This window comes from Fukomys damarensis, unplaced genomic scaffold (genome assembly GCF_012274545.1).
Source record: "Fukomys damarensis isolate Sample0158 unplaced genomic scaffold, DMR_v1.0_HiC HiC_scaffold_12, whole genome shotgun sequence".
NCBI lineage: Eukaryota > Metazoa > Chordata > Mammalia > Rodentia > Bathyergidae > Fukomys > Fukomys damarensis.
The window spans coordinates 3,499,934-3,511,621 of record NW_022900924.1 but is presented as its reverse complement, the minus strand read 5'-3'; the positions used below and the strand labels follow the sequence as shown (position 1 = coordinate 3,511,621).

At 49.5% G+C, this 11,688-nt stretch overlaps 1 protein-coding gene across 1 annotated transcript in view; it reads right to left on the bottom strand.

Moving 5' to 3' along the window:
- Nipsnap1 (nipsnap homolog 1) overlaps window positions 1-11,688 on the bottom strand; it is a 20,114-nt gene that overhangs the window by 6,956 nt on the left and 1,470 nt on the right. Inside the window, 5 exon segments of the mRNA XM_019204453.1 lie at window positions 4,133-4,227; window positions 4,498-4,543; window positions 4,723-4,850; window positions 11,596-11,617; window positions 11,620-11,678. Of these exon segments, the coding sequence (XP_019059998.1) occupies window positions 4,133-4,227; window positions 4,498-4,543; window positions 4,723-4,850; window positions 11,596-11,617; window positions 11,620-11,678 (350 nt within the window).

Genomic DNA, 11,688 nt, shown 5'->3' with positions numbered 1-11,688 from the left:
GAAGAATGAGAAGAACAAGAGGAATGAGGGCCAGGGATTTAGCGCAGTGGTTCCGCCACTTTCAAAGCAAGTGCAAGCTCCCGAGTTTGATCCCCGGTACCAAAAAGAAAGAGGAGGAGGAGAAAGAGAAAGAGGAAGAGGAGGAAGAGAAGGACAAAGAGGACCAGGAGGAAGAGAAACGGAAGGAAGAGGAGGAGAGAAAGTGGAAAAGGAAGGAGAGGAGGAGGAGGAAGACAACCTCGTAGCTGTACATGGTGCTATATGGAGTACCAGTTTCTCAGGAGGCTGAAGCAGGAAGATCACTTGAGCCCAAGAGTTTGAGACCGGCCTGAGCAATATAGAAAGATTCTGTTTTAAGAAAAGAAAAGGAAAACCAAGTAACAGAACATAGAACAGCGAGTGGAGAGAGCTATGAAGCAGGCAGGGGTGCGTTTCAGATATGCTGATCTATGCATCTATGCACTCCTGATGGTGGCCCCAGGAGACCGGGACAGCAGACTGATCGGGCAGAGAAAGCACAGCTGGGGCCTCGGGAGACAGAGAAGCTGACTTTTCACTGAAAACTCTTTGTGCCGTAAGAATTGTTTTCTCCTATTCTCTGTACAGGGTTGAATAACATCCCTCAAAATACACGCCTATGGGCTGGGGATTTAGCCTGCCTCACCAGCACAAGGACCCAAGTTCGATCCCCGGTACAAAACAAAATCCATGCCTACCCTGAACCTCAGAATGTGAGCTTATTTGGAAACGGTCTTTGTAGAAATCATTGAATTGAAATCATACTGGGTCGACTCTCAACCCAATGTCTGGTATCTTTATCAGAGGAGGAGATTTTGGACACAGGAGAGCACTATGAGTCAGAAGGCGGAGACCAGAGTGATGTGACTACAAATCGAGGAATGCACAGGGTTTCTGGCAACTCCCAAAACTGGAGGGAACCAGGAAGGCTCTTCCCCTAGAAGCTCTGGAGAAAGCAGGCCCTCAACATCATGATTTCAGACCTTTGGCCTCCAGAACTGTGAGAGAATAAACTTCTGTTATGTTCAGCTACCCTGACTGTGGCATTTTATTATGGCAGCCCTAAGAAATGGATCTGCTTTCCAATAATGAAACCATGGGCTGGGGATGCGGCTCAGCGGCAGAGCACGAGGAGGCCCTGGATTCAATTCCCAACACGAAAAAAGAAAAAAGGAAGGAAGAAAAGAAAAAGAAGACAAAAATGCTATGTAGAGAAGAAAGGAAATGGTGTTGCCATCTCAGGAGCGGGGCTGGCCTACCAAGGGAGAATGGTCCCTAAAGGGTCAATCAGGCAGGCTAGAGTTGACGGCAGGTGGCTGACCAGTGGTTTGAAAGCTCAGACTCTGGGAGGAGGGAAAGAAGGGGAAGAGGAGGTAAAAAGTATTAAGATGTGCTATGTACATGTGCCAACTCTCTACGATGAATATAATTACTACCTACTATGAACATAACAATGAAGAGGAAAATTACAAAAATAAAAGAATGAGCCGGATGCGGTGGCGCACGCCTGTAATCCCAGCACTCGGGAGGCTGAGGCAGGAGGATCGCTGTGAGTTTGAGACCAGCCTGGGCTACAGAGTGAGTTCCAGGTCAGTCTCAACTACATAGACCTTGTCTCAAAAAACCAAAAAATAAATAGTAGAACAATGAGATACCATCACATCAAAAAAACAAAAACAAAAACGAAGGAAGGACGGGGCATGTTCGTACACACCTGTAATCCTAGCACTTGGGAAGTTGAGGCAGGAAGATCTTCATGAGTTGGAGGCCAGCCTGGGCTACACAGTGAGTTCAAGGCCAGCCTGGAATACATAGTAAGTCCCTGTCTCAAAAAATTCAGAATCTGTTTTCCCATCTCCAAACTGCCCCTCACCTATACTTTGATTTTCCTATCTAGAAAAATGGCCCGATACTGTTTTTTCTTGGATGGTTGGTATTTTAAGACGGGGCCTCCCTAAGTAGTCCAGGCTGCCTTAACTCACTATGTAGCCCAAGTTGGCCTTGAATTTACAACTTTCCTGCCTCAGCCTCCAGAGTGTTGGGATTATAAGCATTTAGCTCCTGGCAATGATTTAAGGGTCTTGTTCTCAAGGGAAACAGCAAAGTAACATGTGGATGGAAATCTACCAAAATTAGGTGCTGACCTGGGGAAGAGGGATTCACGCAATACAAGGGCAACAACAGAAAAGTTACAAGGGTGGCATCACAGACCAAGAAAGAATTTGCTGACAGTTACAGTGGCCCCCAAGGAAGACGGATGAATGGTTCTTACAAGTTTATGAAAGTGGAGATTATTGGTCCCTACTCCTAGGGTCTGTTCACCCGCTGACTCTACACAGGGAGGTTTACACTTCAAGATACACCAAATGTAGGACGTGCTTTAAAAGGCTGAGGTCCTGGGGTGGAGATGTAACTCAGTGACAGAGCACTCACCTATGGAGGAGGCCCCGGGTGAGAGGTGCAGCGGAGGAGGAGGAGGAGGCGGGCGAAGGGAGGAAGGAGGGAGAAGAAGGGGCGAGGGGGAGAAGACCCGAGATCCCATCCTTCTAAGCACATTTCACAACTAGATATATTTAAGAGAACTCAAGAAGTACAGCTGGGGCCAGGCGAGGTGGCGCACGCCTACAATCCAAGCACGTAGGAGGCTGAGGCAGGAGGATTGCCGTGAGTTCGAGGCCAGCTTGAACAACATAGCAAGGCCCTGTGGGGGAGGGATATATGAGCAAAGGGTACAGCTGAACTCAACGAGTCAGGCCAAAAATGGAAAAACTCTAGTGACAGAAACTAAAAGCCATTTGCCTTTCTCTTAATCCCTTACCAATATGTCAGTGTCAGTTACTAAAACACAATGAACAATTAAAGAAATCTATCTCTGTAGGACACAGATTTTTACATTTCTATTTACTGTAGTACTATAGATTGAACTCAGGGTCTTTGCACTGAGCTACATCCCCTTTTTAACGGAAAAACTCTAGTGACAGAAACTAAAAGCCATTTGCCTTTCTCTTAATCCCTTACCAATATGTCAGTGTCAGTTACTAAAACACAATGAACAATTAAAGAAATCTATCTCTGTAGGACACAGATTTTTACATTTCTATTTACTGTAGTACTATAGATTGAACTCAGGGTCTTTGCACTGAGCTACATCCCCTTTTTAACCTTTTTATTTTGAGAGAGGTCTCTCTACAGGCTGGACTGAACTTGCAATCCTCCTGCCTCACTGTCCCAGAGTGCAGGGATTACAGGTGCGTCCCACAACACCTGACTAGATCAAGGAATTTTTACATACACAATTATCAAAGCTGTGAAAGGATGAGAGAGGTGGGCTTGTGATGAGCTCCCCACTGTTGGGAGTATTTAAGGGACGTTTAGAGGACTGTCTGTCAAGGTTATGCTCCACACACAGTCTAAGCTAGCACTATCTGAAAGGTCTTTCTGCTCCCTGGAAATATTCTAGAGTTGTCCAACATGGCCACTGCCTTGCAATGCACAGATCTAAATGCCAAGGCACTTCTGAATGGCTGAGATGCCTAGAGTCAACTGAACTTGTGTGCAGGTTCTAGGAGTTAACATCAACTTTGGTGGGTATGCTGGGATGGGATGGGCCATGCTGCGGGGACCCTTGAGAAGGAACGAGTTCTCCAAATACGTGCTGCATACTGAGGATTCAATAGGAGAGACAAACACAAGCCACGGAGAGCCGGAGGGAGAGGATCCAGGGAATCCTACACCAAAAGCCTGAATAAAAGATCAGTGACAAGTTAAAGCAGGCAAGGAAGAAAGGGTGATCAGGTGGGGGACAGGGCGTGAACAGCAGCCTGGAACTAGACAGTGAAAGCTGATCTGGGAAACTGACCGAAGTCCCGGGTGAGACAGAACAGAAGGCACGGAGAATATGGCAAGATGAGGCTGGAGGCCGGGCAGGGAAGGGCTCACAGGCCTCACGGGCCACCCGAGGGTAACAGGGAGTTATAACAGGTATTTGAGCACAGATGTGAGGCAACAAAGTGTGCACACAGACACCTGCACTGCAGAGCGGTTGTGGAGTAGACAGAGGGCAGCCACCTGTGAGGGGTGCTAGAGGCTGTGGCTGCACCGTGGGGTACCTCACCTGCCTGGTCCTGCTCCCCGTACCACGTGTTCCAGTTGCCCACGAGCGAGCAGGGATAATCCTCATCCAGGTGGAGCTCGGGCAGCACAGCCTCCCTGTGGGAGAGGCACAGAGAGGGGCAGGGCTCACTGGCCACCGGGGCCTCCGAGAGAAAGAGTTCCCACTCGGGCCTCCGGGGCGAGGCCTCGGTCTCCCCATTTTTAAGATGCACAGGCTGGACAAGATGTCCTTCGGACTTCGGCTCAGAAATCTACATGCCCTGGATGCTGGCAGGGAGAACGAGGCAGGGGACCTTCTGGAGATTTTCTAGGATGGAACCCCCACCCCGCAGCAGAGACCGGGACAGGCGGATACAGGATGCTCACGTCAGACTGTTGTAGGCATCTAGACACTCAGGCTTCACGTTGTGAACTGCAGGAGGACAGAGAGCAGGAGGTGAAGGAGGTTGTGTGTGTGTGTAGCTGGAGGTACTACAGCACATGAGGGCCACCACGCCCAACAGCACAAGACCCCAACTCTCATCTCCATGCTGCAGGCTCAAAGGCCCCACAGGCCAAAGCGGATGGGGCGCCAGCCCAGCAGTTACTCACACTGGATCTGATAGAGGCTGCTGGTCCCCTTCTTGCACAGCAGGGTAGAGTGGGCATCCTTCCGGGGGTCTACTTTGTGGACAAACAGGGAGCGAAACCAGCTGCCTTCATTGTCCTTGGAATAGAAACTGCAGGACAGGAGAGTTCAGGGGGACATGTAGGCACAAGGGGAGAGCTATTCTATAGCTCAGACGTCCTGTTCCCCGAGGCTGGGGACCTACATTCCTGGAAACAAGGCCATGGAATCCCAGGCAGCTCCAGGGTGTGGAATGCCATCAGCTGGGCAGACCTGGCCCTTCTACAGAGATCTCAGCTGCCTAATCTGTACCTGCGGGCCTCAGGAGTCCGGGAGAGGCAGTCCCATCCCCCACCTCTCTCTGCAGACTCCCTCCTCCACTCATCCCGCCTCCACGGGAATCTCCAGGTACAGCCTCTTACCAAGAGAAGCGATCCCAAGCCCACCCTGCCTGATGTACAAAGCCTCTGACAACTAAACCCATCATGGTCTCCTCTCCAGTCCCCTCAACCTATGTAACCCACTCTCCAGGTGTGCTCTTCCCTGAACACCCCGGGATCTTCCACTCTGTGCTAAGTTCTACCCTCTCTGATAAGAAGGCGGCACTCACTGCCTTTCCCAGTCTTCACAGTGCGCTTGTGCAGTCTCTCTCTCTCCCAGATACCACAGAGAGAGCCAAAGACAAATGAGCCTTGTCTTTGAAGAGGTCACCGTCCACTAGAAGAAATGGACTTCAGGGCAGGGATGGTAGCTCAGTGGCATTGCGCCTGCCTGGCAAGCACAAGGTCCTGAGTTTGATCCCCGGTACCTAAATAAATTAATTAATCAATTAATTGAAAAGTGGGCCTCAGAATGCAGTTACAGCCAGGGTCTCTGGAAGAACCCAGGTGAACGAGCCTCAGTTGCCTCTGACAGTGGGGCAGAGAGGAGGTGAGGTCAGACTGCATCTGCGGAGCTGATGTGGCAGAGAAGAAGGGCACATCCAGGGTAAAGGCGCTGCAAGGAAGATGCATTCCTCCATTCACACAGTCGACACGTGCCCCGCCACTCGGGCCCGGTGCTGCAAGAATGAGTGAGCCAGGGACCACGACCCTGTGCTCTGCCTACGCGGCAGTCGTTCAGAGCAGGGGGACCTGATGCCAGGTCCTGCCAACCAGAACTGTACCCTGCTTCCTGTACACATACATGCAAAGCCCCAGCAGGGCCACAGCTTATTTTGAAGCTGGCAATCTTACTCCGCAGCCTCGGTACACAGTGAAGCCTGGCCTATTTCAGGCCTCCTGCCGGAGAGATGATTCCTAGCAATGTAGGCACACCCCCTCCATTCACAAGCCTGTTCTATGGCTAGAACACATGGCTTGCAAATAAAAACATTATTTTTTTTTTTCTAAAATGTGGAGCAACCACTGGGACCAACGAAGTTTTTAAAATCACTTTATATGTTACGTACATGTACAAACTCCCCATGATAAATGTAATCTTATGTACCGCAAGCACATACTAATAAAAGTAAAATTTAAAACAATCATCGTACGGGGTTTAGAGGTATAGCTCAGTGGTGGGACACTAAGGGCTTAATTTTTTATCTGAATGTAGAGGGCTGCCTCCCCTGGAGGGACAGTGGCAGAGAGGAGAGCAGATTCACCATCTGTTGACCAAGACCTTTGTTCCGGAGCAAGGCTCCCAGTAATTTATTAACATCAGTAGTGATGAAGATAAATAGCCAGTGGCCTGTCCTGCAGAAAGATCTAGAGGCTGGAGTGCTGAGAGTAAAGGGAAGACATCCAAGACCTTTGATGGGCTCCTGGCTCCTTCTACTACTTTCTAACCCTTCCTACCTACAGGCTTCCGTTTCCCCATCTGTCAAATGAGCAGGGCAGAACAGCCCATCTCAAAGGATCTTTACTACAGGTGAAAATCCAACGAGGGACTTGTCCAAAGATCCCAGGGTAGATCTGAATTTCAGGCACATTTTCAAGAATTCCGTTTTCATTTTCTTAGTGAATTTACAATATTCTCCTACCCTTGATTTCCCAAACCCCTCTCACCTGCTTCCTTATTTTGATGTCCAGTGACTTCTAAAACACCATACCAGGACTTGAATTGTAGCTCAGTGGTAGACTACTTGTCTAGCATGCACAGAGCCCTGGGTTCAATCAGCATTCAAAACAAAACAGACCACTATCCTAGAAACAATCCTTTTATTTTCTTCTTAAGTGTTTTGTTTATTATCTGTCTCCCTATCAGAATCAGCCCCATGAGCACAGGGACCTGCTCTGTTCTTCTGTGTCCCCAGTGTCTGGAATAGGGGCAGGCACATGCTCAATCTGTGTTTGGGACGTGAACGTGGGGGCAAGACACAGAGGAAGATGAGGAAAGTTGGAAGGTAAGAAACAGAAGGTGGAAGCCAGGTGTGGTGATGCACACCTGTAATCCCAGCACTTGGGAAGCTGAGGCAGGAAGATCTTCATGAGTTCAAAGCCAGCCTGGACTACATAGTGAGTTCAAGGCCAGCCCGAACTACATAGTGAAACCCTGTCTCAAAAAAAAAGTTAAAATTAAAAATTAAAAATAGGGCCGGGGATTTAGCTCAGTGTCTCTGCCGCCTGCCTCGCAAGCACAAGTACCTGAGTTCGATCCCTGGCACCACCCCCCACAAAAAAAACCCAAAATAAAAAATAAATAAACAGAAGATGAGCCTTGGCCTAGAAGGTGGACTCGGGGGCCTTTCCCGTTCCCAACAGCAATATTAGTATTTAAGAGCCCAGACTCTGGACAAATCCCAGTTCTAATCCCAGCTCTGGGCCTCATTTCCTCATCTATAAAACTGGGGCCATACGATGGGCCTTTTAGAAAAAAGGCCTAACAGCTGGGCATGGTGGCACACGCCTGCAATCCCAGCACTAGGGAGGCTGAGGCAGGAGGATCGCTGTGAGTCTGAGATCAGCCTGGGCTACATAGTGAGTTCTAGGTCAGTCTCAACTACAGTGAGACCCTGTCTCTTTTTCTTTTCTTTTTTTTTTTTTGGTACCGGGGATTGAACTCGGGTCGTTGCACTTGCAAGGCAGGCCACTGATCCACTGAGCTAAATCCCCGGCCCGAGACCCTGTCTCAAAAACAACAACAACAACAAAAAAGGCCTAACATGGCAAGGCAGCTACCATCACTATTTCTACCCATCTTCTTAACAGATCTCCTGGCTCCCACTTTCTCCTTCTTAATCTATCAAGCACCTTTTTTTTTTTCTTTGCAGTGCTACGCAGCAATCCCAGGGCCTCACACATGGCAGGCAAGCATTTCACTGAGTTACATCTGCAGCCCTTTTTATTTTATTTTGAGGCAGGATCTCACTAAGTTGGCCAGGTTGGCCTTGACCTTGCAGTCCACCACCAATACTATCTTAAACACATATTTTATGATGTCATCGCTCTGCTTGAAGCCTACAAAACAACGGCCAAATATCTCCACTTGGGATTCTTTACTCAGCTTTCCAGAGTCAACTCCCCTTTTAATGTTGGTGACTTCAGAGACTAGGAGTTGCCACTCCCGTAGTTCAGCTTCAGAATAGTCTGGGAACTTGTTAGAAACTTTCAGGCCCCACTTCAGACCTTTCTCTTTTTTTTTGGTTCCAGGGATCGAACTTAGGACCTCGTGCTGGAGAGGCAGGGCAGAGAAACTACTGAGCTAAATCCCCGCCCCTCCCACCTCAGACCTAGTCAACAGAAACGCTGAAAAGTGGGCCTGGCCATGTGAGTTTTCACAAGAGCACCAGGGATTTTAATGCTTGCTCAAGTTTGAGGATCACTGCTCTAGTACAGTCCCAGTTGCATCTTTTCATGTAATTTCAGCAAATCATCCCAGAAATGCCAAAAATTATGGTACCTAAACTGACTCTCAGGACTGGAAAACCATGATCCGGCTTTGTCTAAGAATGCTATGCGCAGCTGGGGATTTAGCTCAGTGGTTCCACCACCTGCCTTACAAGCGCAAGGTTCTGAGTTTGATCCCCAGTACTGGGAAAAAAAAAAAAATGTGTGCCCAGTGAGGTGTGGTGGTACACAACTGCAATCCCAGCTACCAGAGAGGCTGGGGCAGAAGGATCACAAATTGGAGGCCAGCCTGGGCTACTTAGCAAGACTCTATTTCAAAATAAAAGGGGCTGATCACTCCCTGGGTTAAGTCCCAGTATCACAAAGAGAGACTCCCCCAGATAGACTAGTCCAGCCCCTTCCCACAAAAATCTTGTCTTTCCCCTTCAACTCTTTTATTCATTTCATGTGGATATGTTTTTTCCCCAGCCACACAAGGAGCCACTAGCTAGTGACCTTCCATCCCCCCCCCAGGGTGCCTAATATAGTATTTTTGACATGATAATTGTGCAATAAGTACTTGACCCACATGAGAACTTTTCCATCTCTGAGAAAAGTTGCTATAGATGATATACTTTCACAGCCAATAGCAATCAACAATCTGATGCAGCCAGGCATTGTGGTACAGGCCTATAATCCCAGCATTTGCTGAGGCAGGAGGACCCCCATGAGTTCAAGGCCAGCCTGGGCTACATAGCAAGACCCTGACTCAAAAAAACAAAACAAAGCCTCCCCACCTGAAACTCCAGAACATTCTAGATTTACATGCTGGGAACCTCAGCTCTATGCACATTCTGAAATACCTTGTCATTTGAATCAGCTAATTTTAGGAAAGGGCTGCATTTCTGCTTATTGCTCCAGAGGGATGTCTTCAAGCTAGAAAAAGACTACCGATGCAGAAGTAACAAAAACCACTGTTGGGCTTGGGATTTAGCTCAGTGGTTCCATTGCCTGCCTCACAAACGCAAGGTCCTGAGTTTGATCCCTGGTACCAAAAATTTTTTTAAAAAGAAAAACACTGTTTATGGAGCATTTATTATTTGCTAAGAGCTAACTCACGCAGTATTTTTTTTTTTTTTATTTTTTGGTACCAAAGATCGAACTTAGGACCTTGCGCTTGTGAAAGTATGTTTTTTTTTGAGAGGGGGCGGTCTCATTATGTTTCCCTGGGGTGGCCTTGAACTTGTGATCCTTTTTCCTCAGTCTCCTGAATAGAAAGCACTTGGGGGAATCCTGAGGGTCAGAAAGATATGTTCTCAGGTACTCAATGTGGGTCCAGGGCTTAAAATTTGCAAAGCAGTCTTTCTTTTTTGGCAGGGGTGTTGAGTCGGGGTCTTGCTACGTACCCCAGGCTGGCCTCACTCACAACAATCCTCCTTTCTCAGCCTCTGAAGTGCTGAGATTTCAGGCATGCACCACTACCCCTGGCTGCAAAGCAGTCTCTGAGGGGCCTGATAAGTATTCCATCTAAGTGCCTTTACAGCAATTCTGTGAAAGCAGAGATCACCATGTCCACTTTACAGAAAAAGAAACTGAGGCTCAAAGGTTCAGTTCCTCACTGGGGTTACCAAATGAGTAAATGAGGAACAGCAGGCTGCGCCTTAAGTCCTCCCCTGCCCTTCACCTCCTTTTGTGGTCTCTGCATATTTGCCACACATTGATTCTATCATTTTATTCAATCCCTTCCCTGGCCTCAATTTCTTCATCTGGAAAGCACTATCTCATAAAAGCTGAGCTCCTCAAGTCCCTTTCAACCCTGATATTATTTGTGTCTCATGCAGAAATTGCTTCAGGCAGAGGTTCAGGCAAAGTGTGGCACTCACTGGGTGCTAGATACTTTATAAGCATGGCCTTTTCACTCTTCAACAATCTGAGATACATCCTATCTTGTCACCCTTGTTTTACAAAGGAAGAAACTGAAGCTTGAAGAGGGCAAATGACACGACCAAGGTCTCCCTCCAAAGAAGGCCGAGTTAGATTTGCTGGTGCCAGGCAAACGTGGGACTCGTTTCATGATGTCAGCCTTCTGTCTCCAAGCTGTCCAAACCCCCACTGAATGATGCTCTAACATCTCAAGGTAATGCCTCACAAAACTGTAACCTCACTCTGCTGGGCAGAACGGACCCCTGCCTCCTTTCCACAGGTGGGTGGACAGGAGTTCTCCCTTCTTCGGCACAACTTCTTTGAGCACACATCGTCCTGAGCACTGCGGGGGTGGGGAGCTGGGGGAACAGAGAAATGAGATGCGGTCTGGGAAGACAAGCAGGTAAGGACTAGGTTCCAAGTGCACGGGGTGATAAGGGCAGAGATAGGGAAGTACAGTGCACGGGACAGAGGAGGAGCCACCCAGGGCCAGTCAGGGGTGGCCAAGCCTGCCCCAGCCTAGAGCGGGGGCAGACAACAGCCAGCCCTGTGCACATGGCCCAGCCAACCTCCCTCTCCCAGGAGGCCTCCAGCTGTGGTGCAAAGAGCACGGTGCGTCAGAAGACCTGGGTCCCAGATCCACCGCTACCACCACACAGCCTGGAGAGCAACCTCGGACAACCCCATCCCCTCTTGGGCCTCCGCTGGCCCACCTGTACAGTCAAGGGTGCAGAAGCAAGCAGTCTACACAGCCATGCCCCTGGGGTCCCCACCGAACACCCCCGCAACTTCCTGAGGGAGGAGCTGCCCGGAGCAGGAGTCCCCAGGGAGTCCGAACGCACAATCACAGGCTGAGGCCTGAGGAATGAGCCACTATCCTCTGCCCTCTCCCACGCTTCGGGACTCAGGACCTGTGCCTCCCACGAACCCCACCTTTCATTCTCTGCCTAGAACCAGGTCCCCACCAAGACAAAGACCCTGTCCGTACTTCTCCCAACTCCCCTGTTCCGTCCAAGACCCTCCCCGGGCCTAGATCCCCGCCCCGGGATCCAAGCCGAGGACTCTCCACCCTTACCCTCAACCTCCTTCCCTTCGCCCGAGACCGCCCCCACCCCTGGCTCTCACCGGGCTGCAGCCGAAGCTGGGTCCCTGCGCTGGGTCCCCGGCTGCCCAGCAGCCGCCGCATCGCTGCAGAGATGCTGCAGAGCCTCCGAGCCC